General features: G+C 48.2%; 1 protein-coding gene across 7 annotated transcripts in view; it reads left to right on the forward strand.

Annotated features, from left to right (window-relative positions):
• The window catches only part of TOP1MT (DNA topoisomerase I mitochondrial), a 63,304-nt gene that overhangs the window by 25,559 nt on the left and 11,030 nt on the right, over positions 1–26,715 (forward strand). For 3 of the 7 annotated variants that reach the window (XM_048841807.2, XM_048841808.2, XM_048841809.2), the window contains exons 8-20: positions 1,480–2,969; positions 8,024–8,139; positions 8,642–8,763; positions 10,536–10,658; positions 12,005–12,192; positions 13,167–13,311; positions 15,415–15,558; positions 16,399–16,584; positions 18,281–18,349; positions 19,749–19,863; positions 20,917–21,044; positions 22,235–22,329; positions 25,564–25,713. In XM_048841807.2, the coding sequence (XP_048697764.2) occupies positions 1,480–2,969; positions 8,024–8,139; positions 8,642–8,763; positions 10,536–10,658; positions 12,005–12,192; positions 13,167–13,311; positions 15,415–15,558; positions 16,399–16,584; positions 18,281–18,349; positions 19,749–19,863; positions 20,917–21,044; positions 22,235–22,329; positions 25,564–25,713 (3,071 nt within the window). Of the gene's footprint in view, positions 1–1,479; positions 2,970–4,574; positions 4,858–8,023; positions 8,140–8,641; positions 8,764–10,535; positions 10,659–12,004; positions 12,193–13,166; positions 13,312–15,414; positions 15,559–16,398; positions 16,585–18,280; positions 18,350–19,748; positions 19,864–20,916; positions 21,045–22,234; positions 22,330–25,563; positions 25,714–26,715 lie in introns of those variants that run through there. The other 4 variants (XM_048841811.2, XM_048841812.2, XM_075124899.1 and 1 more) reach the window with 4 other exon arrangements.

Here is a 26,715-nt window from a genome sequence, read left to right on the forward strand (position 1 = left end):
CCGTTCCATCTGTGACATTCTGGATGTCCATAATTAACCATAATCATTTATATTAACAAACCATGTCAATACTGCCTCAATCTTTCTTAATTCTTATGCGTCAGTGCAGTCTAATTGCCTAGGAACCTAACTGCAACCTCCCCAAACCCTCCCATTTTACAGAATCTTGCAGTGGTCCCTCACAAGAACATAGGAACGTCCCTACTGGGTCAAACCAAAGGTCCATCTAGCCCAGTATCCTGACTTCTGACAGTGGCCAATGCCAGGTGCCCCAGAGGGAATGAACAGAACAGGGAATCGTCAAGTGATCCATCCCCTTTCTCTCTTCCTTAGCTTCTGGCAAACAGAGGCTAGGGACACAATCCCTGCCCATCCTGGCTAATAGCCATTGATGGACCTATCCTCCATGAATTTATCTAGTTCTTTTTTGAACCATGTTATAGTCTTGGCCTTCTCAACATCCTCTGGCAAAGAGTTTCACAGATTGACTGTGCGTTGTGTGAAGAAATACTTCCTTTTGTTTGTTTTAAACCTGCTGCCCATTAATGGTTCATTTGGTGACCCCTAGATCTTGTGTTATGAGAAGGAGTAAACAACACTTCCTTATTTACTTTCTCCACATCAGTCATGATTTTACAGAACTCTATAATATCCCCCCTTAGCCAAGATGAAAAGTCTCAATCGTATTAATCTCTCCTCATACTGAAGCCATTCCATACCCCTAATCATTTTTGTTGCCCTTTTCTGAACCTTTTCCAATTCCAATATATCTCTTTTGAGATGGGGTGACCACATCTGCACGCAGTATTCAAGAAGTGGGTGTATCATGGATTTATATCGAGGCAATAGGATATTTTCTCTGTTATGATCTATCCCGTTCTTAATGGTTCCCAACATTCTGTTCGCTTTTTTGACTGCCGCTGCACACTGAGTGGATGTTTTCAGAGAATTATCCACAGTGACGCCACGATCTCTCTCTGGAGTGGTAACAGCTAATTTAGACCCCATCATTTTATATGTATAGTTGGGATTATGTTTCCCAATGTGCATTACTTTGTATTTATCAACATTGAATTTCATCTGTCATTTTGTTGCCCAGTCACCCAGTTTTGAGAGACCCTTTTATAGCTCTTTGCAGTCTGCCTGGGGCTTAACTATCTTGAGTAGTTTTGTATCACCTTCCTGTTTACCCCTTTTCCCAGATCATTTATAAATATGTTGAATAGGACTGGTCCAAGTACAGAGCCCTAAGGCTTGGCAGTGCTACCCTGTGTGCTTTTGTCACCTGGCCTCTTTGAACCTGATCTTTATATAAAACTTCCCTGAGCCACCAGTGCATGCGCCTGGTTATCTGTGGTTAGACTGAGAAGCACCTGCCATGTGTGTGGGTACCAGAGCATGCCCGTGAAGATGCACTGACAAAATCTAGGCTTTGTTCTGCTAATTTTAACCCCCCCCCCCCCTTTTTTTGTTGGTAAGGTTCCAAGACACCATGGAACAAAAACCAATGGGGTTGGTGATGAGAACGCGGCCTTCTCTGGAGAGCTGGATGGTTCAGCTGAGGAAGTGGACATTATAGCCAAAGGCAGAACAAAAGGGGAAAAGGGGGAGAAAAATACTGAGAGGGAGTCAGGTTCATTCATCCCTGAGGGGCAAAGAGGGGAGAAACGAGTCAAAGACAGGAAAAGAAAAAGGGAAGAGGAAAAGGAGAGAGGGAGCAGGGACCAGAAGGAAACTGAGCGGAGGAAGAAAGAGATCAGAGAGCAGGGGAAACATGAACTAAAGGAAAGTCAAGGGGGTATGAGTAAGAAAGAGAAACCTAAGAAGGAAAGTGCTTATGGGGAGGGAAAGGATGAGGAGAAGAGAGATGGTTCAGAGCCCAGTAAAGCCAAGAGGGAGAAGGGCATCACTGAAGCCATCTCTGGAAAGGGCGAAGGGCTAAAAGAGATGGGAAGGCAAGAGGATCACCCTAGGTTGGAAAGAGCAAAGGAGTCCAAGCAGATGAAAAGTGAGGATGATGCAGAGGGATTGGATGGGGGCGCTGGTGATCGAAGGGAAAAGGAAAAGCGAGGGAGTGAGGCAGCAGGGGAGGTGGAGAACAGGGCCAATACAGGGGAGGATGAAATACAGACAGAGAGAGGAAAGAACAGAATGGAAGAGAGAGAAAGGGCAGAGGGAGAAGAGAAGCCTGCACAACGGCCAGCAAGAGCAGCAGAGGATGAGGAGAAAAGGGAAGGTAAAGACATAGAGGGAGAGAAAAAGAATGTCAAAGCAAATAAGGAAGTGAAGGCAGGAAAGAACCAGAAAGAGAAAAGGCAGGAAAAGAGGGAAGAAAAGATAAAGGAAGCAAAAAACAAGAGGGAGAAAAGGGAAGGAGAGAAGAACAAAGAGAGTGAAGAAAAGACCGGAAGGAAAAAAACACAGAAGGATAAAAAGGTGGAAGATGAGAAAGAAATGGAAAAGGCAGAAGATGGGGCAATAGATGAACAAGAGGGAAGGGATGAGAAAAAGACTGAGAAAAGAGATGATGTGGAGGAAGAGAGGAAAAGAGAGGACAAAAGAATGAAGGATGAAAAAGAAATTAAGGAAGAGGAGGAGGAGGAGGAACAAGAGGGAGAAGGATGGGAAAGGAATGAAAGAATGGGAAGTGAACAGGAAATGGAGGAAAATAGCATTAGAGAGGAAAAGGAAGATCAGATGGAGAAAGATGAGATGAGGGAAACAAAGGAGAAACAAGGAAATGAGACGAACCAGGCCAAGAAAAAAAACAAGGAGAGAACAGCGAAGGATAAAAATAAAGGCACAGAAGAGAAGGGAAGAAAGAGCAAAGAGAAATCCAAGGAGGTGGAGAATGAGGGGGGATCAAGGAAAAGGAAAAGCAAAGAGGAAGGAGACAAGAAGAAACACAAGAAATTAAAGAAGGAGGAAGATGAGAAGGAAAAGAAGAAAGAGGAAAACAAGTGGAAGTGGTAAGCTTTCTGTGGGTTACCAGAGTGTGCTGGTGTTTGACCTGGGGGGAGATGTCAGGGATTATAGAGCCAATGGAATTTTATACTGATATTTTAAAATGTCAAAATATCAAATCTTATTAACTTTTTTTGTGGAATTTTTCCCGTTTTCCAACCAGCTACAGAGGAGGTCACATATTTTTGGAAATCTCAAAACTTTTTGGGGTGGGGAGGGACAAAACAGGAAAAATGCATGGAATTTTTTTGCTACATTTTTCTTTTTTTCTAACCAGCTTTAGCAAAATATACCCATGCATGTGCATTATAGAGCAGTGGGTGTAATTTCAATGCATGGGCATCATCTCATGTATTAATGCTGGCGTGTTTGCCTCACTGCTTTAAGAGAAAAGAAAATGGTTAAAAATAAAAGGGCGTGTGCAAGATAGAGAGATCCTTATACTGTGCCATATACACAGGTTTCAGAATAGCAGCTATGTTAGTCTGTATTCGCAAAAAGAACAGGAGGACTTGTGGCACCTTAGAGACTAACCAATTTATTTGAGCATAAGCTTAAGTGAGCTGTAGCTCGTGAAAGCTTATGCTCAAATAAATTGGTTAGTCTCTAAGATGCCACAAGTCCTCCTTTTCTTAGAGACTAACCAAATTATCTGAGCATAAGCTTTCGTGAGCTACAGCTCACTTCATCGGATGCCTTGAAGTGAGCTGTAGCTCACGAAAGCTTATGCTCAGATAAATTTGTTAGTCTCTAAGGTGCCACAAGTCCTCCTTTTCTTTGTACTTTTCCATTATGTTTAAAAAGCACCTGCTATTATTGGTGTAGCCAGCAGATGTCACTGTATGCTGGAGTTTTGTCACAGGTGGCTAGAATTCAGGTGGTAGATCAGTGGTTTTCAACCGGGGGTCCGCAGAGCATGTCTAAGGGGTCCCACGAAAGGTGGTGGTTACCATAGAACAGTGATTTTCAGTGTGTGGCTCGGGTCCACAGACACTGCCTAAGATTTCCAAAGGGGTCCGCACCTCCATTTGAAAATGTTTAGGGGTTGGCAAATGAGAAAACCACTGGGTTAGAAGATAGAGCCATCAGTTGGATGTTGTCAGGGAATTTTTAACAAGTCCCATCTGCATGATGTTCCACTGCTTTCCTTGCAGAGCTGACCAGTACTTCCCTCAGCAATAATTTTGCTGCAGTTCTTAAATTATCTGGAGTCCAACCCTGTTTTAAATGGTATAATTTGCATTCCCCCTTGGTATGGGGAATCTTATTTAGTGATCCTACCTCCTTGAGCGGAGTGTATCTTTTGATTACTCGCTGGACAAGTGTGGCTTGGCTGAATGAGGTGGTTGCACAGTAACTAGTTAGCTTGCACCATGTGGTCCCCACACTGACACACGTCTGTGACTACATTTCCCAGGATGCTGTGCTGCCCTGGCATTGAATGAAGTCCAGCGACCTGCAAATTGTTTGGATAGGAATTGCATTTCTTAACTTTTTTTTTATTGCAAGTGCCATTCTCTCAAAAGCAATGCCACGCTGGAGTGACCGGCCTTTGCAGCTCAGCCCAGGGGGAGCTGTGGAGGAAGGTGATGAAACACTTCCACGTGAAAGGTCATGGGATGCAACTGAGCTGAGACTGCTGTTAGCATGTGGCTAGCTGCAGAGTGCCTGGCTCTTGCATGTGGTCGCTCTTACCCATGGAGGTGTCATAGCAGCTTCTGCCATGTGACATGACTGGATTTCGGGCATGTTCCAGCGTGGTGGGGGGCTGGTTAGCCAAGCCCTGGGTCATTTTCACCCCAGTCCTGGCCGGGGGTGGCTCAGCAGCCTCCAGTCTTTGATACGCTTGCAGGTCAGTGCCGCTCGCAAGGGAGTGGTGAGTGGCAAAGCCAGGTAAGGTGGGTGAGGTGAGATCTTTCATTGGACCAAGTTTCTGTTGGGGAGAGAGGCCAGTTTTCGAGCTACCCCGAGCTCTGCTCCAGGTCTGGGCACTGTCCTCAGCGTCACTGCTAAATACAAAGTGTGGGACAGATTGTTTAGCATAAATATGTATTTCCAGGGACCATTCAAGGTGAAATGGCCTGTTCACACCCCTCCAGTCATGGGGGGCAGGAGGTGGCGAGAAACAGCTGGGGTTATAAATTGTTGTAATAAATCGAGTGTCTCTGTTCGGTCCATGATTTTTAGTGTTTAGCAAAGTTATGAATGCAGGTTTCCTTGGAGGATGAGGGACTGACGGGTCAGATATGGACTGATCGCTTTGGGAAAAGTGTTCCCCCACAGGTGATGTGGTATTCTATCATTTGCCTGTGGGCGTTCATTCGAAAGCGTAGCGATTGTCTGGTTTCACCCACATAGTTGCTATTTGGGTCCGTGCCAATTTGAGGGGCCCTGCAGGAGCGCTGAAACCTGGCTAGAAGTGGGGGACCGCCGGCACCGGAACGGTGACCCTGCCCCCTGCTTCTCTTCCCCCTGGGGCCCTGCCCCCCTGGCCAAACCAGGCAGAGATAAGAGCCGCTCAGGTTGCCCGGGCCAATGTGGGGAGCCCTGGACCCTCCCCCTGCCCTGTGAGGGGACTCCGGGGGCCCGAGAGCAGCCCCCAGCCTGTGTCCCTGCCTCGCGGGGCGTGCCACCCAGGGCAGGTGGAGGGTCTGGGGCTCCCCCACAGCAGCCCGGGCTCCTTGGGCGGCTCTTAGCATGGCCCGGCTCCAGCTTCTGGCCTGGCCAGGGGTGAGGCCTCATGGGGAAGAGGAGGAGCAGGGGGCAGGGCCCCTTGGCAAGGGGGGGCTAAGGCCCACCTTAGCCCCCGCCACTGGGAAGAGTCTGGTGCCACTAGCAGGGGCTGCATTTCACGGCAGGGGAGCTCATCATGTGAATGTGGTCCTCCTGCCCCACAAAGTATGCCCATGTTAAAAAGTGGGCAGGCGTGGCCCTCCCACTTTTAAAAGCGGGGGAAGGGCATGGCCCCTTGGCTCCCTGGTTCTGGTGCCCCTGGGCCCCCAGGGTGTGGGGGGCCCTAATGTTCTTTGTGCCCAGGGCCCCACTAAATCTTTATCAGCCTCTGTACGTGGGGCATTTAGTGCACGTGTGTGATAGGCGTGTGTAGGACCCCTGGATCCTGAAAGGTGCTTGTGGAAAGTGTTGATCATTGTAGCAGTGGAGGTATGTCTGCAGGTTTTGCATCTGTGGTTCTGGCAGGGCCTGGTGCCGCTTTGAGTTGGTGGGTCCTGGTCTGTGGGGAGCTTGCTTCTGATGATGAGGTTGAGCGGGGTTGAAGGCCAGAAGAGGGGGTTCAGGACAGATTTCATTCAGGAGGGGGTCCCCATTGCGTGTGGGTTGCATTACAACAATACTGCGTGCAAAGGCAGGTCAGGCATTGGTGATACTGTCAGTCTGGGGTAAATTAAACATCTGTGCAGTGTCTGTCTGTATCATGTGAATTGTTGCAGAGCATAGCTATCAAAGGCTCCATCAGAGAGCTGCTTTGGGCCAGCTTCTCAGCTGGTGTAACTCAGTGTAGTCCCATAATTCCTGGATTCTTTAGCCAGATTTTTGCCTTGATTGTCTTTCTGCAGACAGCAAACCTGCTGGTCTGATGTGTTCTTCCTGTTCCATATTACACCCCCCAGGGGAGGGGAAAAGCTAAACTACTTTCTACTCCCACCCAAAAAAGCGTGGAAGTTCTCAGCAGGCTTCGGGGGCCTCCTTAGTCATTTTGCTTATTGTGCCAGGGTTTGGCAGGGCAGCGCGGCACACGCTTCGGATTTGCCAGTTTGCCTTGCGCGTGGCAGTGTTTTGGCATGACGGGATGATGTGAGAGCATGGTGTGTCTAGGTCAAAGTCCAAGGGCACAAAATGTATCTGTTATCTAGATCGTCCTCACCCCCAAACTCCCCTCAATTAATTTTTCTCCGTCACAGATGTTTGTTGAAGGATCCTCATTCCACAGCTAGGGTTGCAGCGATCTTAGAATCCTAGCTGATCAGCTGGGGTGGGGGGGCAAACTTTGTTAGTGTGAGGATCACACATGTGAGCAATAGTGATCAGGGTGTCCTTGCCTTGTCTCCTGCTCTTGAGCATAGGTGTGTCATCTGTTTCAGTCCCACAAAAATGAAGCCGGCTGGGAGTGGGAGGGGAGCATAGCAGACGGCATAACCTCCCTCCCTTCACAGCCACTGTGCAAGCCTGAGTCTATGTCCCAGCTTATCAGCTGGGATTTTCAGTCCCCTTCCCAAGCCCTTGCTTGGAGGCTAATGCATTAGGGCGTAAATAAAAGGTGAGTGGACAAATATCCTCCTGCAAGTGCTGCTGTTAGAGGAAACTGCATCACGAAAGGAGCCGTAAGGGTTATGCCGTGGCATTTAGGGACTCTGCATAAAACCAACACTGCGGCTCTGGTTTTTAGTTATGTTAAATGTGGGGGTCTAGAAGTGATTATAACACAGCTGGGTTGGCTGACACTCTCCACCGTATTGTGGTCAAGCCCCACACTGCTTATCCGCCCTTGTCTCCTACCATGCACCTGCTTCACTCTGCTCACCCTCCATTCGACTGCTTCTCCCATCTCCATGCCTTCTATCTAGATGCTTGTGTCACAGCATGTCACCATTACTAACGGATTTTAGACTCACCACACTCCTGTGAGGGAGGGCAGTATTATCCCCATTGTACAGATGGGGAAACTGAGGCATGGGGTGGCTTAAGTGACTTGCCCAAGGTCATATAGGGAGTCAGTGGCTGAGCTGGGAATTGGACTCAAGTCTCCTGAGTACCAGTGCAGCACCCTGTCCACTAGAGCTAGACCATCCTCCCTAGCCTGGTTCCTTCCACACCATCCCCCTACCCACGGGGTACCCTCCTCAGCTGATCCACAAGCCCTCTGCTCCAAATCTTTTCCTAAGACCCATTTCTCCCATGATGCCTACAGGAAGCTCACCGACTGGGTCCCCACTGTGTCCTGGGCTGGTGGTATCCCAAACGGAGCAGTAGGGAATTGAGGATCTGAGTAATGTAAGTGCTGAGACGCTCCCCAACCTTTCCCGATGTTTTTCTCTATAAGGTGGGAAGAGGAGAAGACAGACGATGGGGTGAAATGGAAACAGCTGGAGCACAAAGGCCCCTACTTCGCCCCTCTCTACGAGCCACTCCCTGACGATGTCAAGTTCTATTACGACGGTGCGTCCTATTTTATCACTGATGCTGCAAAACGTAGCAATATTCATGACATGGCGCAGCTCGTAAAATGGGCCGAACAAAGAATACAGTTCATCTGAAGCAGACTGTCGCTCGCTTTGAGATGAGAGCCCCCGTTAACCAGTCAGTTCAGGTCCACGGGCCTGGCAAGAGGCTAATTTTGCAGCCTCTCTGATTGCAGAACGTGGTGTTAAACATTGACTGTTTTTTAAAAGCCAATGCATTTAGAGTAATCCCGGGCATTCAGAAATCATGAGATTGTCCCCCCCCCCCCAGTTGGTTTGCAAATTGTAGAAGAAAAAAAATTTTTTAAAAGAAAATAATAAATGGTGAGGTTAGGGGAGGGGTAATTGCCTTACAGTATGCGAGCCTTTAGGGTTAATTCGCTTCACGCTTTCAAGTGTTTCTCTGCAGCCAGCTTGGATGGAGGGGGGATTCGAGCAGGCAGGTGACCGATGATAAAGCACACTGTGTTCCTGTACAGGCAAACCCATGAAGCTGAATGTGGCCACGGAGGAAATTGCCACCTTCTATGCAAAAATGCTAGATCACGAATATACAACCAAGGAGATTTTCCAGAACAATTTCTTCCATGACTGGAGAAAGGTACCTGCTTTGTGGGCCCGTAGTCACTGCTCCTTGGCCATAAGAACGCACGTGTGGGGGGCGGAAGGCTACGTCTCTAGGGGACGGAGCTGAGCTTGCGGTGCATGGCCTGTGCTGGGAACGGTAAGGGGTGTGTTTATGGGTGAAGCAGGAGAGGGGATGTACCGTGAGGAGGCTTAGCATTTTCACGTCATTGCTTTTGTGGGTTTGAGTCAAGAGGTGTTTGTAGCATCCCGGCCCGGACTGCTTCACGTTAGTTTTTGGGTATTAATTGCCTAGGTTTTTTAAAAAAATGTTTAATAGGAGGTGGGGTTAGATGAGAAGGGGGAGGGTTGGGGTGTGTGTGTGTGAGTGAGAGAGAGACAGAGAGAGAGCCGTGGTGGGGGTATGAGCTGGGTTAAGCCTTGTCATGGGTTGAGTTAAACCTCATTGGAACTGGTGTGTGAATGTGTCCTTCACTTAATTGACAGTTAAGGGACCATGCCTAAAATAAGGCTTAACAGTCTGCCCAGAAGCTTGCACCATGTGGGCATGGGGTTCACTGGGTTTTGTTCTGCCTAGTTGCGTGTCTGTGAGTGTGGGAAAAAGTTGAGCTGGGGGCAGACGAGGACCAGATTGATTGAGGCAAAGAAAGAAAGCTTAGCAAGAGCCTATAACCTCAGTGTAACCCTGGGAGAAGCGTAGAGAGAGAGAGTTTGGGGGTCTGGTTCTGGCTAAAGGGGTGTAGGGCTGTAAGCAGAGAAGCTAGCCCCTGGTTTTGGTTCCTCCTGCGTTTGGAGAAGCAGGACTTTCAGCATTTCTTGTCAATAAACCAGATGGCATCAAATAAAATACCAGATTCCATCCACAGTTTCTGCTCTCAACTGGAACACCACCAGGTCTCTGAACTCTGACTAGCCGCTCAGGGGCAACCGTATTTTATCATTCAGCAGCTACACGTAAACGATTCTATGTTGCAGGAGAAAATCTCACAGAACAGTGACTCCTCTCAGAGCAGGTTTTATGTGCACCTGGCCACTGGCTATAACGTATCCATGCCCAGCAACCCCATGTAGATCGGGCTTGTCTGCGACTGGCTTGGAATTTCTTCCCTGTCTGCTCTGAGCTGTGGTTTAGTGCTGCTGTTCCACCCCAGAGGTGGTTGCATTGCACGGCTGTATGAAGTGATCCTCATACACAGACTTTGAAGTATTCAGTTTTGATCGGTAAATGTGGATTTCACCAAACACGTGCAATCCAAAGCAAAAAGGTTCCCACCAGTAATTGAAATTTACAGATAGGCGAAGTAAGAAAAATGGTGTTTGAGAACTTAGTAGAGTTTGGTTTAAGGATATTCACTGGGTAAGTTTTGACATGGAGTGTTGACAGGTTTTGTTTGAACGGTTATAAAGCTTCAACTTTTTGAATCTCAGCAGCAGCTGTCATTAAATAAACATTGTTTGACTCGCCCCCGCCCCCAACCGTGAAAGTTTAAGTCAAGAAAAAATTGGACAGAATGATTGCAAATAAACATGGATATTATCCACTGAAATTATAAACAAACATTGAATTCTGTCAACCCTGCCTGTACACAGGCCCAGGCTTTCAAAAGCGGCCACTCGTTTAGAAAATAAACGTTTCTGACGCAGCGAAGCCTAGCCTAGCACAGCTGCCAGCCTGCTGCTCGGCAGACCCTCCGGACAGCAAGCTTATTTTCCCCCCATGTGGCTTATCCCCCGTCGAAAATGAGATTTGCCTGCCTCTTCTCCAAGTCTCTTCTGGCTTTTGCTCAGGAAATGACCTCGGAGGAGCAGAAGAAGATAAAGCACCTGGAGAAGTGCGACTTCAAAGAGATGCACAAGTACTTTGTGGACAAAAATGAGGCCCGGAAAGCTTTGTCCAAAGAGGAGAAACAGGTTAGGAGGCTGTTTCTAATGACTCCTGTGGATGGTTGGTAGATATTTAGTCTGGGTGTGGGGGGCTTAATTTCCCTTATGTCAGCTGGTGTGTTTCACTGTGTGCAATTGGAAAATTAATACTTCTGATTCAAAATCCTAAATCTGTTCTCTGTGCCTGGGTAGTTGTTCCTGTTACCCTCCTCCATCCCTGCCCGTTTCTCACACTCATTTGCTGCATCTTGTCTTAAAATAGGGCAGGGAAAAACTTATTTTTCAAACCTTTCTGGGTAGAGACATGGAAGCAAAGTCAGACTCCAGTAGGTTTCAATTCTCATCCCTCAAACGCCCATAACATTTGCCTTTTTGGATTTGTGTCTATGGAGTTACTGGCCAATTCTCCAGAAGAAAGAATTTGTTTCTGATGCAACTGCTCAGACTTAGGCCCCTGTCCTGTTGACTTCACTGTGACTCCACACAAGCCTCAAGTTCTGCGAGTGTGGATCATCTGGCAGGGTCGTGACTGTTCGAATTCTGTGAGGACACATTAAGCCATTAGTCACGTCCTTATCACTGAGCGTACTTGGGCTACCTGTGGGTGTGGGTAATGTAGTGGCTTTAGAGGATGTAATCCTGTCTCTCTCCTAACGGCTCTCCCCAGCAATGATAAAATCCACGCTAATTACGGGCAATCCGTGAAATTGCTCGTTTAGCTCCAGTGCACTGGGGCTTGTGCTTTTCCTGTCCAGGCTTGATCCGTGATCACAGGTGCTGACTTTTATTTCTCCCGGTGGGTGCTCCACCCATGCTCTGCCTGGAGACCCCGTCCCTACCCCTTCCCCGAGGCTCCACCCATGCCCCGCCTCTTCCCGCCCCCATTACGCCCCTGAGTCTGCTCGCTGCTCTCCGCCCTTCCCAGAGTGCCTCCTGCCGGCCACCAAACAGCTGATTGTTGGCCCTGCCGAACAGCTGTGGCTGGTGGGTGCAATGCACCCTCTATTTTTTGGTCTGTGGTTGCTTGACCCCCGGAGCGCCCACGGAGTCGGCGCCTACCTTTTGTATCTATACAGCCAGGGATCATTTAACAATGTACCGATTAATACTGGTTCGGCCTCTTCCAGTCCCCCTGCTTCCGAAAAGAGAGGGTTGACTTATTTCCAGCCATTGGGTGTCCACTCACTGCCAGTGCTGGTGATTGCTGGCAGTCGGTTTGAAACGCCGTGGGAAGGGGCTTAGGTTTCTGATTCTTAAAGCTCTTGAATTTGTGAACCAGCTTTCTCCTGGAAGACCCGTGGGCAGTGGTAGGCGCAGCACCCGGGGTAGCACTTTGGACTGGTGTTTTCTCCATGGATTGTTTTTTAAATCAGAAACTGAAGGAGGAGGCAGATAAGATCCAGGAGGAGTATGGGTACTGCATCCTCGACGGGCACCGGGAGAAAATAGGCAACTTCAAAACCGAGCCCCCCGGGCTGTTCCGTGGGCGCGGGGACCACCCTAAAATGGGCATGCTGAAGAAGAGGATCATGCCGGAGGACGTCATCATAAACTGCAGCAAGTGAGTGAGTTCCCATTAGCTAGAACGTAGCTCTTCTGGCCAGCTCCTCAGCTGGCGTCAATGGACTTTGCTCCATTAAAGGCCAACATTTTCTCCCTGGCGTTATCCCTGGCTTTATTCAAGTCACTCTGCAGCCTGCCTGCTTCCAGCAGGGCTAAATCACTGCTTTGCTCTACTGTTACTCCTGAGATTTAAATTCACATGGGACATCTTGAGCCACTTTCTGAGGAGTTTTCCCCTTTCTACACGACAGGTACATTTCACAGTCAGATCCTTTGTAGATGCAGATGGAGTGGCCCAGGAGTAGCCAGTCAACTCCAATTTCACATCTGACCAGGGATTTCTTATTAAAGCTTTGCAAAGGAGAAACATGTGTTGCGATGCCCTCATTGCTGCTTTGGGAGGTCTGAAGAAAGCCCAAGAGATTCTCTCCCTACCCTGCCCCTCCTGCCCCGAATCCTGCTTGTTTCTACCTCAGAAATATCAGGGACGCAGTTGTCAACGTTTTGCTTGTTGGAGGACTGCATGGAGGGCTGTGAGCTGCGGCTTGGAAACTTTCTGAGCCCTTCATTAAAGAGGGCAGGGTTAGCAAAGAGCGTTTCTTCCTTGGATTTGAGTCAAATAAGTGTCAATCCGATATTATGAAGTTTGGGTAAAAAAGTCACGTCCCCGCTCAATGAGTTTCAATTGCTTGGCGTACCCAGTGCTATCAAACCCACTACTTCTCCAGTTGTCTCTAGTCTTCTGGGTAAAAGACTTGGATGTTTAATATTATAACTCAGCAGAAAGTCTCTTTACTCCTTTACAAGAACAAACCTGGCCCATCCAAAAAGAAGCCATCGGGGCTCAAGTCCATTTTTTCCCCTTGGTTGGCATTTTGTGTCATTAGCTTTGGGTTGGTTTCGGTTGGTCTTTGAATAGAAGGGCCCAGGGGAGTGGTTGTAATTTTGCTTTGTATCCTCTCCACCCACCAGGGACTCTGAAACCCCCAAGCCCCCATCGGGTCACAAGTGGAAGGAAGTGCGCTGTGACAACACCGTCACGTGGCTGGCTTCGTGGACTGAGAACATCCAGAACTCGATTAAGTACATCATGCTGAACCCTAGTTCCAAGCTAAAGGTGGGGTGTGCTGTTCCCTGTCAGACCATCTGTTTGCCATTTGATTGACCCCTTTTATGCTACAGTCCACGTACATGCCCGTGGAGGAGCAGTTGGCACAATCTTCTGTGTGCCGCGTCTTTGTGTATTTGTCTGGTGGGACTGTCGGTGCGTCGTACGGCTACCCCAGTAACATCACACGCCTTGCGAGAGAAGCTAGAGTCTCTTGAAAGTGGAGGCTTTTGCAGTTATGCCTCTGACTTTGGATTTGTATGGAAAGACCTTTCTGGCTTAAAGAGAGGCCAGGTGGCCTAATGGATAGAGCATTGGACGGGTCTCAGGAGACACGGGTTCTATCCCCGTCTCTGCCGGGTAAGCCCCTGTGAAATCTGTTCCTTTGTGTACTTTTACCCTATACTATACTGATTTCACGGGGGGAGACCAGTGTTTCTCAAATCGAGGGTCCTGACCCAAAAGGGAGTTGCAAGGGAGGTCACAAGGTTATTTTAGGGGGCTCGCAGTATTGCCACCCTGACTTCTGCGCTGCTGCCTTCAGAGCTGGGCAGCTGGAGAGCGGCAGCTGCTGACTGAGGGCCCAGCTCTGCAGGCAGCGGTGCAGAAGTAAGGGTGGAAACACCACACCAGGCCACCCTGACTTCTCCGCTGGTGCTGGTGGTGGCTCTGCCTTCAGCTCCGGGCTCCCGACCAGCAGCCGCCGCTCTCCAGCTGCCCAGCTCTGAAGGTAGCGTCGCCGCCAGCAGCAGCACAGAAGTAAGGGTAGCCGTACTGCAGCCCCCCCCACAATACCCTTGCACCCCTCCCCCCCACACACAACTTCTTTTTGGATTAGGACCCCCTACAATTGCAATACCATGAAATTTCAGATTTCAATAGCTGAAATCATGAAATTTACCATTTTTAAATCCTATGACCGTTAAATTGACCAAAATGGACCGTGAATTTGATAGGCCCTAGTTATAATGATTCACTAAGATGGGTAGAACATGGCTGGGGAGACTGTTCTGTTTTACAGTAACCCAGGCGGTGGTGGTTTTGATAGTCTAAATGGGCCCGTATTGGGCTTAATATTAGCAACATGCTTTGTTCTCCCTTTTTACTTTAAAAAAGGCAGTTTAAATCCAGAAATGTTCTACAAATACAACAGGGAGGTTAATAAACGTGCAAAAGTCAGGGCACAATGTCAAAGCTTTCATTGTCGCGTTAACTCAGCTACGTTGCATTTAGGTTCACATTGAACAATCTGTTAGTAATCAAATATTATAGATGTGCAAAAATGGAGAGTTAGTGCTTTATCATTGCTTGATTTACATTCTTAATCTAACAATGAGACGCGCGTTAGAATGATCTTCTTACAATAAGTACGGTGAAGTCAGTGCTGGTTCAGTGCTTCTGCACAGCCATCAGGGGGCACCGAAACCATTCTTCCAAAAATTGTCGTTATTCCTCTTTAACTTGAGTGACATGGATAGGTGATTTTTTTTTAAAAAAAATCAACCGAACACTGAACAGTATTTAGAACCTGGACAGCGTTCTTAATGATTTTCTATCTTCAAAGTAGGTCCAATCTGGAACCAGGCACTTTCCTTGTACAGGGTTTTATTCCTGGAGCAGATTAGGAATTGTTTGACACAACGGTTTTGGCTGGAAAAGGCTGCTTTGTCAAAGTCAAACGGTTTCCATGGGAAAGGGTCTGCTTTGGTTGATTTTCCTACACCAAAAAATTTAAAAAAAAATCTTTTTTTTTTTAATTGTTGAAATGAAAAACTCTGGTTTTCCAGCTCAAAATAACTTTTCACTTAGAAATTTAAGCTAACTCTAGTTGGGAAACAATGGTCAAAATCCAAACAAAATGTTTTGAAATGATTGAAAGGAAGCGGTTTGATTGACCTGAACCAGTTATTTTTTAAGATGTTTGATTGGTGAAAATTTTAGATGTCGACTTTTTGCCCCAAACCCAGGATGGGAAATTTTTTGAATGATCTCGAAATGTTTTGCAGGATGGGAAAGCAGTATCTTGCCTAGCTCTGTTTATTACCTGTGACAGTGGCCGGGTGGCAGTGGATGCTGTTCAGGGCAAGTAGAAACATCCATTTTTCCTTCCAGGGGGAGAAGGACTGGCAGAAATATGAAGTAGCCAGACGTTTAAAAGGTGTAGTCGACAAGATCCGCTCTCAGTATCGTGCAGACTGGAAATCCAGGGAGATGAAGAAACGGCAAAGATCTGTGGCCCTTTACTTCATTGACAAGGTGCCGGCTTGCTTCTCTGTCTTGTTGGGCTTGTTGCTTGTAAAATTACTTAATCTGAGGTACAGTCACACTTGCTGGTAGCTGCGAGTCATGGGTTAGCCCACGAGTGGAAGCCACTCGTGGTCACAGAGAGCGTGGGAGTGCATTGCGATGGGAAGTGTCCAGAGCTGTCCGTGAAAGCATGCTGGTGATACAGCATCATATGGACTGTTACACACATTTCCTAGAAAAAAACAGCCCTGCCTTTGCTACCCCCCAACACACACTGATTTCCAGCATGCGCGCGATGCTTGTCAAACCTGCTGCCGCTTGCACAGACGAAGAAGGGACACTGCATCCGCTGACAACAGAGTTCTGTGTTGTGAGGGTTATTTCAATGCTGCTGCTTGTTGCAGGGAATTCTCCGACTGAAAATAGGGCTGTATTATCCTTGCTGCATGTAAATGCAACTGAGTCTGTGTCCTCTTCTGATATCCCTCCCCTGGGCCATCTAATTCCTGAACTATTTCCTGCCTCTCTCCGGCCTAGCTGAAGGCATAAGCATAATGATACATGCGTAGCAAGGGCCCTTGAGATGCTTTCCTGCCAGGGCATTTCTGCACAGCTGTTCGAAGGGGTGTAAACATGAGCATAAAGATGAACGATGGAGCAAAGAAACTCAAGATGCTAATGGGGCATTTAGAGTCTGTGGTGATTGGGGCTGTGCCGACCCCGTGGTGGAAAGAAGTATACAGTGTGTTTCTCACAGCATCGTGGCCTCTTTAGCGCTGTTTTTGGGGGGAGGAGGTGTATAATGGAAGATTAGGGGTTTCCATCCCTCCTCTGCTGTGTTCCTCCCAGCTGGCCCTGAGAGCCGGTAACGAGAAGGAAGAAGGGGAGACTGCGGACACAGTTGGCTGCTGCTCCCTGCGTGTTGAGCACATTAAGCTGCACCCAGAGCTGGACGGGCAGGAGCACGTTGTGGAGTTTGACTTCCTGGGGAAAGACTCGATCCGGTATTACAACAAAGTGCCTGTGGAGAAACCGGTGAGCAGGGCTGGAGGGAGGTTCGCACGCACTCCCACAGATAGCTAATCGATCCACAGTGCCTGTCCATCTCCCTAGAACCTAAGCATCTCACAATCTTTAATGCATGTATTCTCCCAACCCCCATGTGAGGTAGGATAGGGTTATTATCTCCATTGTACAGATGGGGAAACTGAGTCATAGTGGGACTAAGTGACTCACCCTTGAATGTACAGGGAGGCTGTGTCAAAGCAGAGACATGAACCCAGGTCTCTCAACTCCCAGACTAGTGCCCTAACCACTTGGCCATCCTTCCTATAAGAGCATAAGAACGCCTGTGCTGGGTCAGACCAATGGTCCATCTAGCCCAACATCCTGTCTTCCGACAGTGGTCAGTGCCAGGTGCTTCTGCGGAATGAACAGAACCGGACAGTTTATCAAGTGATCCTGCTGCCTATTAATTTCATTGGATGACCCCTAAGTCTTGTATTATTTGAAGGGGTAAAAAACACTTCCCTATTAACCCCCCCTTCCCCCTTCATGTTTTTATAAACCTCTGTCATATGCCCCCTTGGTCATCCCTTTTCCAAGCTGAACAGTCCCAGTCTTATTAATCTCTCCTCATACGGAAGCCATTCCATACCCCTCATCATTTTTGTTGCCCTTTTCTGTACCTTTTCCGATACCAATATATCTTTTTTGAGATGGGACGACCAGAACTGCACACAGTATTCCAGGCGTGGACATACTAGGGATTTATATAGTGGCATTATGATATTTTCTATCTTATTATGGTCTCATTTCCTCAAGAAAATTGAAACGAAATATTGACACTGGTCTGATTGTCAACTCCAGCCTGTCGTGTGCCGTCATCAAGGGCCGGGCCCTCAGCTGGTGGAAATCAGTGTAGTTCTGTTGACTTGAGATTCACACCCGCTGGAGACCTGGTCCAACTTTTCTCCTAGGAAAATGGACTCGAGCTCTTCTGTGTCTTAACACTTCTGAGCTCAGAGGCTTTATTTTCGGTCGCCACACCTTCTCCCCCCCGCTTTGTAGTTATTGTCACCATACTGGGTGTAGTCAGTGTAGTTATTTGTACCACATACATGCGGATCTTAGTTTCCCCAGACCATCCAACGTCATTGGGTTTGCACTTGTAAGTTGGTGAAAGATGCTGAAATACACTTGAGTGACAAGCTTTTTAAATCACAAGTTACAGTATAGAGAGAAAAAATGTACTGGGCCATATGTCACTGGCCTCTGCATATTTAGGGTAATGCTTTTCTGTCCTCATTGACTTCAGCCTAAATTAGCAAATGATTCAAATGCATCGTTATCTACCTGGGGTCTACACTCTATGCTGCCACGCTGTCAATTGGCAAGAGCGTTACTTCTGTGTCCCTTTTCCTGATCTATAACATAGTGTGATACGCACCTCACAAGAATGTTAAGGCTAAATGCAGGTGGGTAATCTTGTGTCTGAGGTAAAAACATTTGCCCAAGGTCACAAGAAGACAGTGGATAACCTGGGGATTAAATCTAGGAGCCCCAGCCTTCAGATGGAAGATGGTGTGATATATCCATCACGAGGGTATTGAGGCTTAGCTAACGTTGCTTTGGGATTCTGGGATGAAGAATCCAGTGGAGGGTAGCATCCGTGAGAGCTGCCACCTCACTTTTGCATGGCCCTTTGATGTAATCCTTCGTGTCGTTGCAGGTGTTCAAGAACTTACAGTTATTCATGGAGAACAAAGACCCAGGGGACGACCTCTTTGACAGGCTGAATGTAAGCTGGATTCGTCTTGCTCTTGAAACCGAAGGGCCAGTCGTGCCGACTTGAGCTAGGCAGATAGTGCAAACAGTTGCCCCAGTCTTGCCTGCAGCACCCCAAGCTAGTTCAGTTCCATACTTCCCTTGAGCAGAGAGGCTGCCAGACCCGGCAATACGGTGTTTGCATAAGGGGGTCAGTTGGGTGAGGCCCCTCGTTTCATTTTTACCCATGACCTTGATTTTTAATGCCCATCTTCTCCCGTGATTAGCTAGTGCAACCAGCTGTGTCCCCCAGCACCCCACTGTAATCTTTGATTTCTCAATCCAGTTGCTGCGTGAGTAGTAACTCGGCAGCTGGGCTTTCTGGACCCCGCGCCACGATGGCAGACCCGCTGTCTCCAGCAGGTTATAAAACTGCCTGCAGCAGCTTAGGACAGCTCCAAACGGTCCAGGGGTTCAAAGTCTGCAGCAGACCCACAGTCTTGAGGCCATATTTAAACAGAGCCAAACCTTTCCCTCACCGACAGGGCAAGTCGCTATTTCCTGAGGGCAGCCATGCTGTCAGAAATGGCCTACATCCACCAGTTTCTGTGGGGGTAGCCTGAGCCACCCTTCAGAAAAGAGGCTAAGCAAGGCTGGGCCTTGAGATTGAGGGCCTGCTTCTCTGGTGCCCTTCACCTGTGCAGAGTGGGGGTTTAACCTGACCTTTCTGACGTGTGAGAGGTTTTAACACCTCTCAAGGTGCAGGGCAATTTAGAGCCTGGCCCAGAGCCTTCTGTGGTTTCTCTCCTGGAATCTGGCCTCCTGCCGAGTTGTGTTAGCCACCAGCCCATAAATACACGCTAACGAATCGTTTCCATTTCTGTGGGCACTTCAAAGACTTGTGAGCCGCCCTCTCCCAGGCCACCTCAGCTTTTGTACCCAGTCTGCTCCCCTATGCTGCATTCACACCCCCCAAAACATTGTGTCTTCAAATGCATGTTGTTCTATGGGAGGGCTCTTATCTGTGAGGCCAAGGATGCCTAGCTAAGTAATTGGGTCCTGCGACAGTTTTTGACCCCCCCCAAGCACAAACACCGGTGGTCTTGGTGTTTAGTATCTGCGTCTTTTGATGGGACTGTGACTCCATGTGGCTCAGCAGTATAAATTCAAGCCGATGTTGGATCTGATCATTAGCTAGTGCAGATCCATTGAGTTCAATGGAGCTATGCCAGTATACGCCATCCCGTATACTCACCAATTTCAGAGCTGATGTGCAAAATAACAAGAAATCTATGCACTTCTCTGCTCCTCATCACTGTAGTTTTTTGTGCCTAAAGTCTGCCCGCTTACAAATAAAAGGGAAATTGAAAACCAAGCGCTTTGTTTTCCCGCTTTTTACTAATTTTCCCCTCTGCCTTGTCTCTTTTTTTCAGACAACGGTCTTGAACAAACATCTTCAGGATTTGATGGACGGGCTGACAGCCAAGGTGTTCAGAACTTACAACGCTTCCATCACTCTGCAGGAGCAGCTGAAAGCTCTCACGGACGGTAAGAGAACGTTTCCTTCAGCAGCTTGCGGGACTCATGGCCACACGAGGCAGTGGAATCAAATGCCACATGCCCATAGCAACACGCAGTTAATGTGAGTTAGGCTGAAAGTTATCAAAGCCTCCGAGATACCAAATGAGTGTAGTAATAGTCAGGAAGGGAATGTTTTTTGCCTTTGCTGCACAGTGGATTAGCGGTATTATCTTGGGCCTATTGTTTTGCCTTGCTCTGGAACATGAGTTGTTAGCTATCTCTGGAGGCAAGATAATGGGCAAACCCTATGCACCTCTGGGCCCTCTTTCCTTCTTCCGACCTCTGATACATCATAGGGTAGCCCGTGATTTTAGTTTATTGTTCATTTATTATGTGATGTTATGATTAACATGTCATATTTTATATAATTATTGTATGTTAAATAGAGTTAAGTTGTAGGATTATAGAGGTATAAGATTGATCAGTGTGTCGTTGATTGATTTCTGTAGTTATAACTGGTACATTGATGTGTATAGGAGCCGGGTATGCTGTGACATTCATAACTTTGTTGGCAACTTCAATACAGTGGATAGAAGATAGTGGGCCTTGCGATCGTCTGTGTTACTTGCCTGTGGTTTCATCTGTTCCGATGAGCTCTAGATCTAAAACAAGCGGAGATAATTCTGTTTAACTTGAGGCTGTAGCTACCAGAGCTTAACCCTCAATGGTGTCACATAACACTGCTAAAATGAACCTGCAATAAAAATAAAGGCTGAAGATAAATAGGGGAGGGATAGCTCAGTGGTTTGAGCATTGGCCTGCTAAACCCAGGGTTGTGAGTTCAATCCTTGAGGGGGCCATTTAGGGATCTGGGGAAAAAATTGGGGATTGGTCCTGCTTTGAACAAGGGGGTTGGACTAGATGATCTCCTGAGGTCCCTTCCAACTCTGATATTCTATGATTCTAAATAGGTATATCCTGTAAATCAGTTAAATTTTTTCCCATCTTGAAAGCCTGTAATTTTTACCCTCCTTCCATTTCCTTTACCGGGTGCTTAACAATTACATTGTGTTTTTCCAGCTGAGGACAACGTAGCAGCAAAACTCCTCTCCTATAACCGAGCCAACCGAGCAGTGGCCATTCTGTGCAACCATCAGAGAGCCACGCCCAAGAGCTTTGAGAAGTCGATGCAGAACCTCCAGGCCAAGGTAACAGAGGAAGGATGCTGATAACAGCCCGAAGAGTTATTGCTTCTGTGTATCAGATGCGTTTCAGGGTTGCTAATCCGGACTTTGACCAGGTGCTGTGTGGTTTGGGAGAGTTTTTGTTTTGAAATTACTTACCGGGCATCAAAAATGATTTGAGGGCTGGAAAAAATGCCTCGCGGAGAAACTTAAGGAGTCATTCTGTTTAGCTTATGAGAAAGGAAGTCAAGAGGTGGCTTGATTACAGCGTAATGGCGGGAAAATCCTGGGTACTAACCAGCTCTTTAATCAGAACAAGAGCCGGTGGCAGGAAGCTGAAGCCAGCCCAATTCAAATTAAAAACTGGACACACATTTTGACTAGTGAGGATGACGGAACTCAAACACTGGAGCAAACTCCAATGGGAAGCGCTGGGTTCTCCATCTCTTGATGTCTTCAGATCCAGACTGGCTACTTTTCTGGATGCTTTGGCCACGCACGAGCGATTGGATTTGGTACGGGGGGTAACTGGCTGAAATTCTATGGCCTCTTGTGCAGGAGGTTGGATTAGATCTGTGAATTCAGGGTGCTTTTCCTTAGCCCCGCCAGACAGTCCTATTGATGTATCCCTTACATTTCTATCGCTTAATTATTTCAGTGTCTGAGCCCATTATCAGCTGTCTTTATTTGTTACACTGCCGTAGATTAGAGTTTAAGGCCAAAAGGAACCACCAGATCATTCAGTCCAACCTCCTGTATCTCTCAGGCCACAAGCAGCACCCAGCACCCACACACCAAACCCAACAACCAGAATTAGACCAAAGTATCACAGCCCTTAGGAAAGCCAACTAGTGCATGTCACAAGCAGAGAACAGGAGGGACTGAGGTGCACCAGTGCCCGAAGCTCCTGCAGTGGTCACAGCAGGAGTCGTGAGCTCTCTGAGCAGCGAGGCTGCTTTCTGAGACCAGCTCTGTCCGTCTTTTTACGATGCGAAATGCCTAAAACCAGGCCAGCAAAAAGGGACTGGCCTGTGGGACACGCAAAATTCTGGAGCAGGTGTGATAGGAAACCCAGGGTGGAGGTGACAAGGAAACCCAGTAGCGCGTATGATGGAGACGAGATGGTGGCACTGGGTCGCCGTTGAGGTGGAAGCGATGTCAGGTCTACTCCGGGAAGAAGGGAAGTTCAGGGTAGTTTGTGGTTTTTTTCCCAGATCGACGCCAAGAAGGATCAGCTGGCCGAGGCGCAGATTGAGTTGAAAAGAGCCAAGGCTGATCTCAAAGCCAAAAAGGATGTGAAATCTAAAGCGTGAGGATCTCGTTTATTACAGTCTTTGTTAGCAGAGGGAAGCGGGCAGGACTGGGGACATGGCTAGACGATACGATTCAGCTGATTTAAGTTAAGTCGACATACAGCCACTGCAGTAATTAAGTTGATTTTTAATGTTCACACTACGCTCTTTCTGTCGGCGGTGAGCATCCTGACCAAGAGCACTTGCAGCATTTTAACTGGCATTTTGGGGCCCTTGCAGCCGGAGCCCCGCTGCCTGGGCCTGACAGCCGGAGCCCCACTACCCAGGCTCAGGCTCTCCTCTCTCTTTTGCCCCCCACCCCCACCAATCCCTCACCAGGCAATGGGGCTCCGGCTGTCAGCCCCGGGTGGCAACAGTCAGTGTAAGCACAACCCAGTGTCTGCCCGGACATTGCGTTGATCTAACTACATCGACCTGAGCGCTATGCCTCTCGCGGCAGTGGAGTGAAGTCCGTGTAGTGGGAGAGTTACATCAGCGGGAGCGATGTTTTAGTGTAGATGCTTGCAGAGTTAGATCGAGGTCAGCTGCCTTATGGCGACCTAACTCTGTAGTGTACACCAGGCCTGGGTGATACGGGATCCATGGACTGGGGAGAGGGATCGGGCTTGGTAGTTTTTCTTAGCCTTGTTTTCAGTTTCTCCTGCCACTCCGAACTTAGAAAACCCTTGCTGTGAAGCATCAGTGTGGGAGTCACTGGGGGCCATCATGACTTTGAGGATGTTCCTTACTAGCATGGCCTGCTGGTTAAAAATGAGCTTCTGACCTGGCTCTTAGGCCTGGAGCCTGCAAGAGTGGAGGGTGAGGGGGTTTCTTTATGGGAAATCATCCTGTATAAAGGCAGGTTTTGGACACCACGAGCCGCCCACCTTTATCGATGCTCCTGCTAAAGTACTGCCCAGACAAGTGGCACATGCTTCAAGCTTCTTGTGGATAGAGACATTTGATCTGGCACAAAGCTGTGCCCTTGGCCGGAATAGGGGGGGAGGAGGAGGAGGAGCACTGGCATTGATAGAAGGCACCTTTGCCATCCAGCGATGGTTTCAGAGCTCTTAATCGCTTCACTGATTTCCCTTCTGGGGACTGGTTGTCATGGTGACCCTACTCTCGAAGATCACATAAAAACCCAGGTGTTTTGGTCTGTTGAGTCTGTCTTTTGAGATCCACCTTAGTGCCCTCACCAAATCCTCCTCGTCACTATCTTAGGAACATCTTTAGGCTTCATGCCATGCGGTCTCATCCTGTCGATGCTAATCTATGCAGCGATTGCCCTAAAATGGGTTATTGGTTGCTTCATGGACTAGCAGATTGGATGCTGTGTAGGTCTAACAGGCTTGTGCACAATGCTGAAGCCAAAGACTCTTTCCAAGCAGTCGAGTCTTTCAATCTACTCCTCCAACATTAATCTTTACACTGTCTCCCACATCATTGTTACCAAATTTCCTTGCAAATGATGGAACACTCTCCATCAAACGAATCCCATATATCCATGACCTTGTGCCGCCTTTATCCTGTAGCCTTTTATTTTATTTAAAGTGAATGTAGTAATGGGGTATTACACCACCGTGGGTTTGGCTCTGGCGGCTAGTTTCAAGTTCAATAGAGTGCAAGTCACCTCTGCTACTTGCTTCAGATATAGAGTCTCTAGGACACATAAAGACCCAGGATAGTGACCACACAGACATTCAAGTACAAGGTCTAGTCTGTTTTACAAGTTTGATTAAAGTTATGATTACCCAAGCATGTAGAAATGCTATACAGACCTATGCACAAGTTACAACTATAGTTATACTCACATCCTTAACTATAATGTTAGGGTCTGATGGGTCTCTCATGGCTTGATCATCAGTAGAGGAATGGTTCCTGCTGGAGTTTCCCATAGGGAGCTCAATTTTCCCAGTCTGGCCACTTTTGTATAATGTGGTTCTGTATAAACCTACATTCTGCGCATGTCCATAAAAGGGTCAACCCTCTTTTTCCTTATTGGTCTGATGTCCCCATGAAACTTAAGGGACCCCAATTTCTATAGGTTGTGTAGATTCTCTTTATTCTCATTAGCACTGATGCCCCCTGCTGTTAGGGAATGTGTTAGAACAATGTGATTACCGGGTATTTTGTAAGCAAAAAAACTTTTACTGTTATTTTTTTGTGATATCACCCATTGGTGCATCTTTTAATTTTAGGGCATTGGGTTATTCTTCAGTCATTTATTTATGTCAGCATATCTTATCGAAAGGCCTAGTATGGCTAAGCTAAAATCTTACAGGCCTCAACCTGTAGGCCTTGCGTTTCAGCTGTATGTACTTAGATGCCTAATGCATGATTATTCCCTTCTAACTACCGATCAATCTTATACTTCAAGAATCTTACAACGTAATTCTATTTAGCATACATTGATTATATATAAGATAATTAGGAGGCTGGAGCACACGACTTATGAGGAGAGGCTGAGGGAACTGGGATTGTTTAGTCTGCAGAATGAGGGGGGATTTGATAGCTGCTTTCAACCACCTGAAGGGGGGTTCCAAAGAGGATGGATCTAGACTGTTCTCAGTGGTAGCAGATGACAGAACAAGGAGTAATGGTCTCAAGTTGCAATGGGGGAGGTCTAGATTGAATATTAGGAAAAACTTTTTCACTAGGAGGGTGGTGAAGCACTGGAAGGGGTTACGTAGGGAGGTGGTGGAATCTCCTTCCTTTGAAGTTTTTAAGGTCAGGCTTGACAAAGCCCTGGCTGGGATGATTTAGTTGGGGGTGGGTCCTGCTTTGAGCAGGGGGTTGGACTGGATGACCTCCTGAGGTCCCTTCCAACCTGGATATCCTATGATTCTATGATAACGTTAGTTAACTATAACATCACACAATAAATGAACAATAAACTAAAATCATTGGCTACAATCCCTAGCATTTATAGTTGACACCAATAGGAGCCTTTCCACTCACTTTAATGGATCACCGCCTCAGGTCTTAGTGACTGTTAAACAAAACCTCTGGGACTTGACCCTCGTGGCTGTGGCAAACCGGGGGTCTTGGCTCCTTCTCCTGGCTTGGTCAGAGCAGCAGGCTCCGTCTCTGTTGTTGAAGCTAGGTGTACGGCATATTTGCTTGCCGTGCCGTACGTAGGACGGCTAGAGCGCTGAGGGGTTGCACTGCAGTGTATCGCTCTGTATTTCAGCCCTGCTTTGTTTCCCCTTTTTAACGTCCCGTCTGCCTTGTCCCTGCTCTTCCGCCAGCTCCGTGGAGAAGAAAAAGAAGCTGCTGGAGAAGATCCAAGAACAGCTGCTGAAGCTGAACGTTCAAGCCACAGACAAAGAGGAAAACAAGCAGATTGCTCTGGGCACATCCAAGCTGAACTATCTGGATCCCAGGATTAGTGTGGCCTGGTAGGCTGCTGGCTCTCTTCAGAGCTGTTCCTTTACCCTCCTATGTGCCTATCCCATTGACGCGGAGCAAGCGCTGCCCACGCCGAATGAAATATCCACTTGCCCCCTCAAACATAGGCGCCGACTCCGCGAGTGCTCTGGGGCTGGAGCCACCCACGGGGGAAAAAGTGAGTGCTCAGCACCCACTGGCAGCCCCACTAATCAGCTCCTGCCCCCCACCCCCAGCCCTCCCACCAATCAGCTCCTTCCCCTCCCTCCCAGCCCCTCCCACCTGCCATGATCAGCTGTTCAGCAGCAAGCAGGAGGCAGCTGGGTGCATTCGGGGAATGTGGCGGAGCAGAGGCAGAACAGGGGCGGGGAAGGGGTGGCGTGGGGGCGGGGCCTGGGACGGAGCAGGGGTTGATCATCCCCCGGGAAACGACAAAGTCGGTGCCTGTGGCCTCAAGTCTCTGGATCTGGGGAAAAGGGGGCGTTTTGCAGACAAAACCAGGCTTGGCAGGGCCAAGGCTGCCAGAAGAGGGGCCGAGTTGCAAAGCTGCGCATCCCTCACAGGGAATGTCCTGCAAGCAGCTCTTCTTGTGTATGACAAGGGAGCTTCAGCTAAGGCAGCTCTGCTCTCCCCCGCTGTGGCAGGATGGCCCTGGGCACAAAGGCGATCCCTCAGGAAACTGGGTCCCAAACCAGCCTCTGAGGGCTCGTCTGTACAGCGAGCCAGCGTGCGGCAAACTGGGGTGGGAATCTACAGTGCTGTAGCCTGCAGCCCCCAACTGGCCTTATGGACCTGCTCCCGTGCGCTAGAAGTTGTGTAGCGTGGCACCGGGGTCCCTACCGAATGGTCAGTGTGCAGCGGCCTGCCCTAAGTTAAAACCAACACCTTGAGTTGCACCCATTGGAAGCTAGTGCAGATCCTAGGGCACCTGGTGTCTTGCACTGCTAGTGGGAAACTCGGCTTTCCTTATCTTTCTAGCCCTGTGGTATCTGAGCACTTCACAGTCGTTAATG

This window comes from Caretta caretta, chromosome 2 (genome assembly GCF_965140235.1).
Source record: "Caretta caretta isolate rCarCar2 chromosome 2, rCarCar1.hap1, whole genome shotgun sequence".
Classification (NCBI taxonomy): domain Eukaryota; kingdom Metazoa; phylum Chordata; order Testudines; family Cheloniidae; genus Caretta; species Caretta caretta.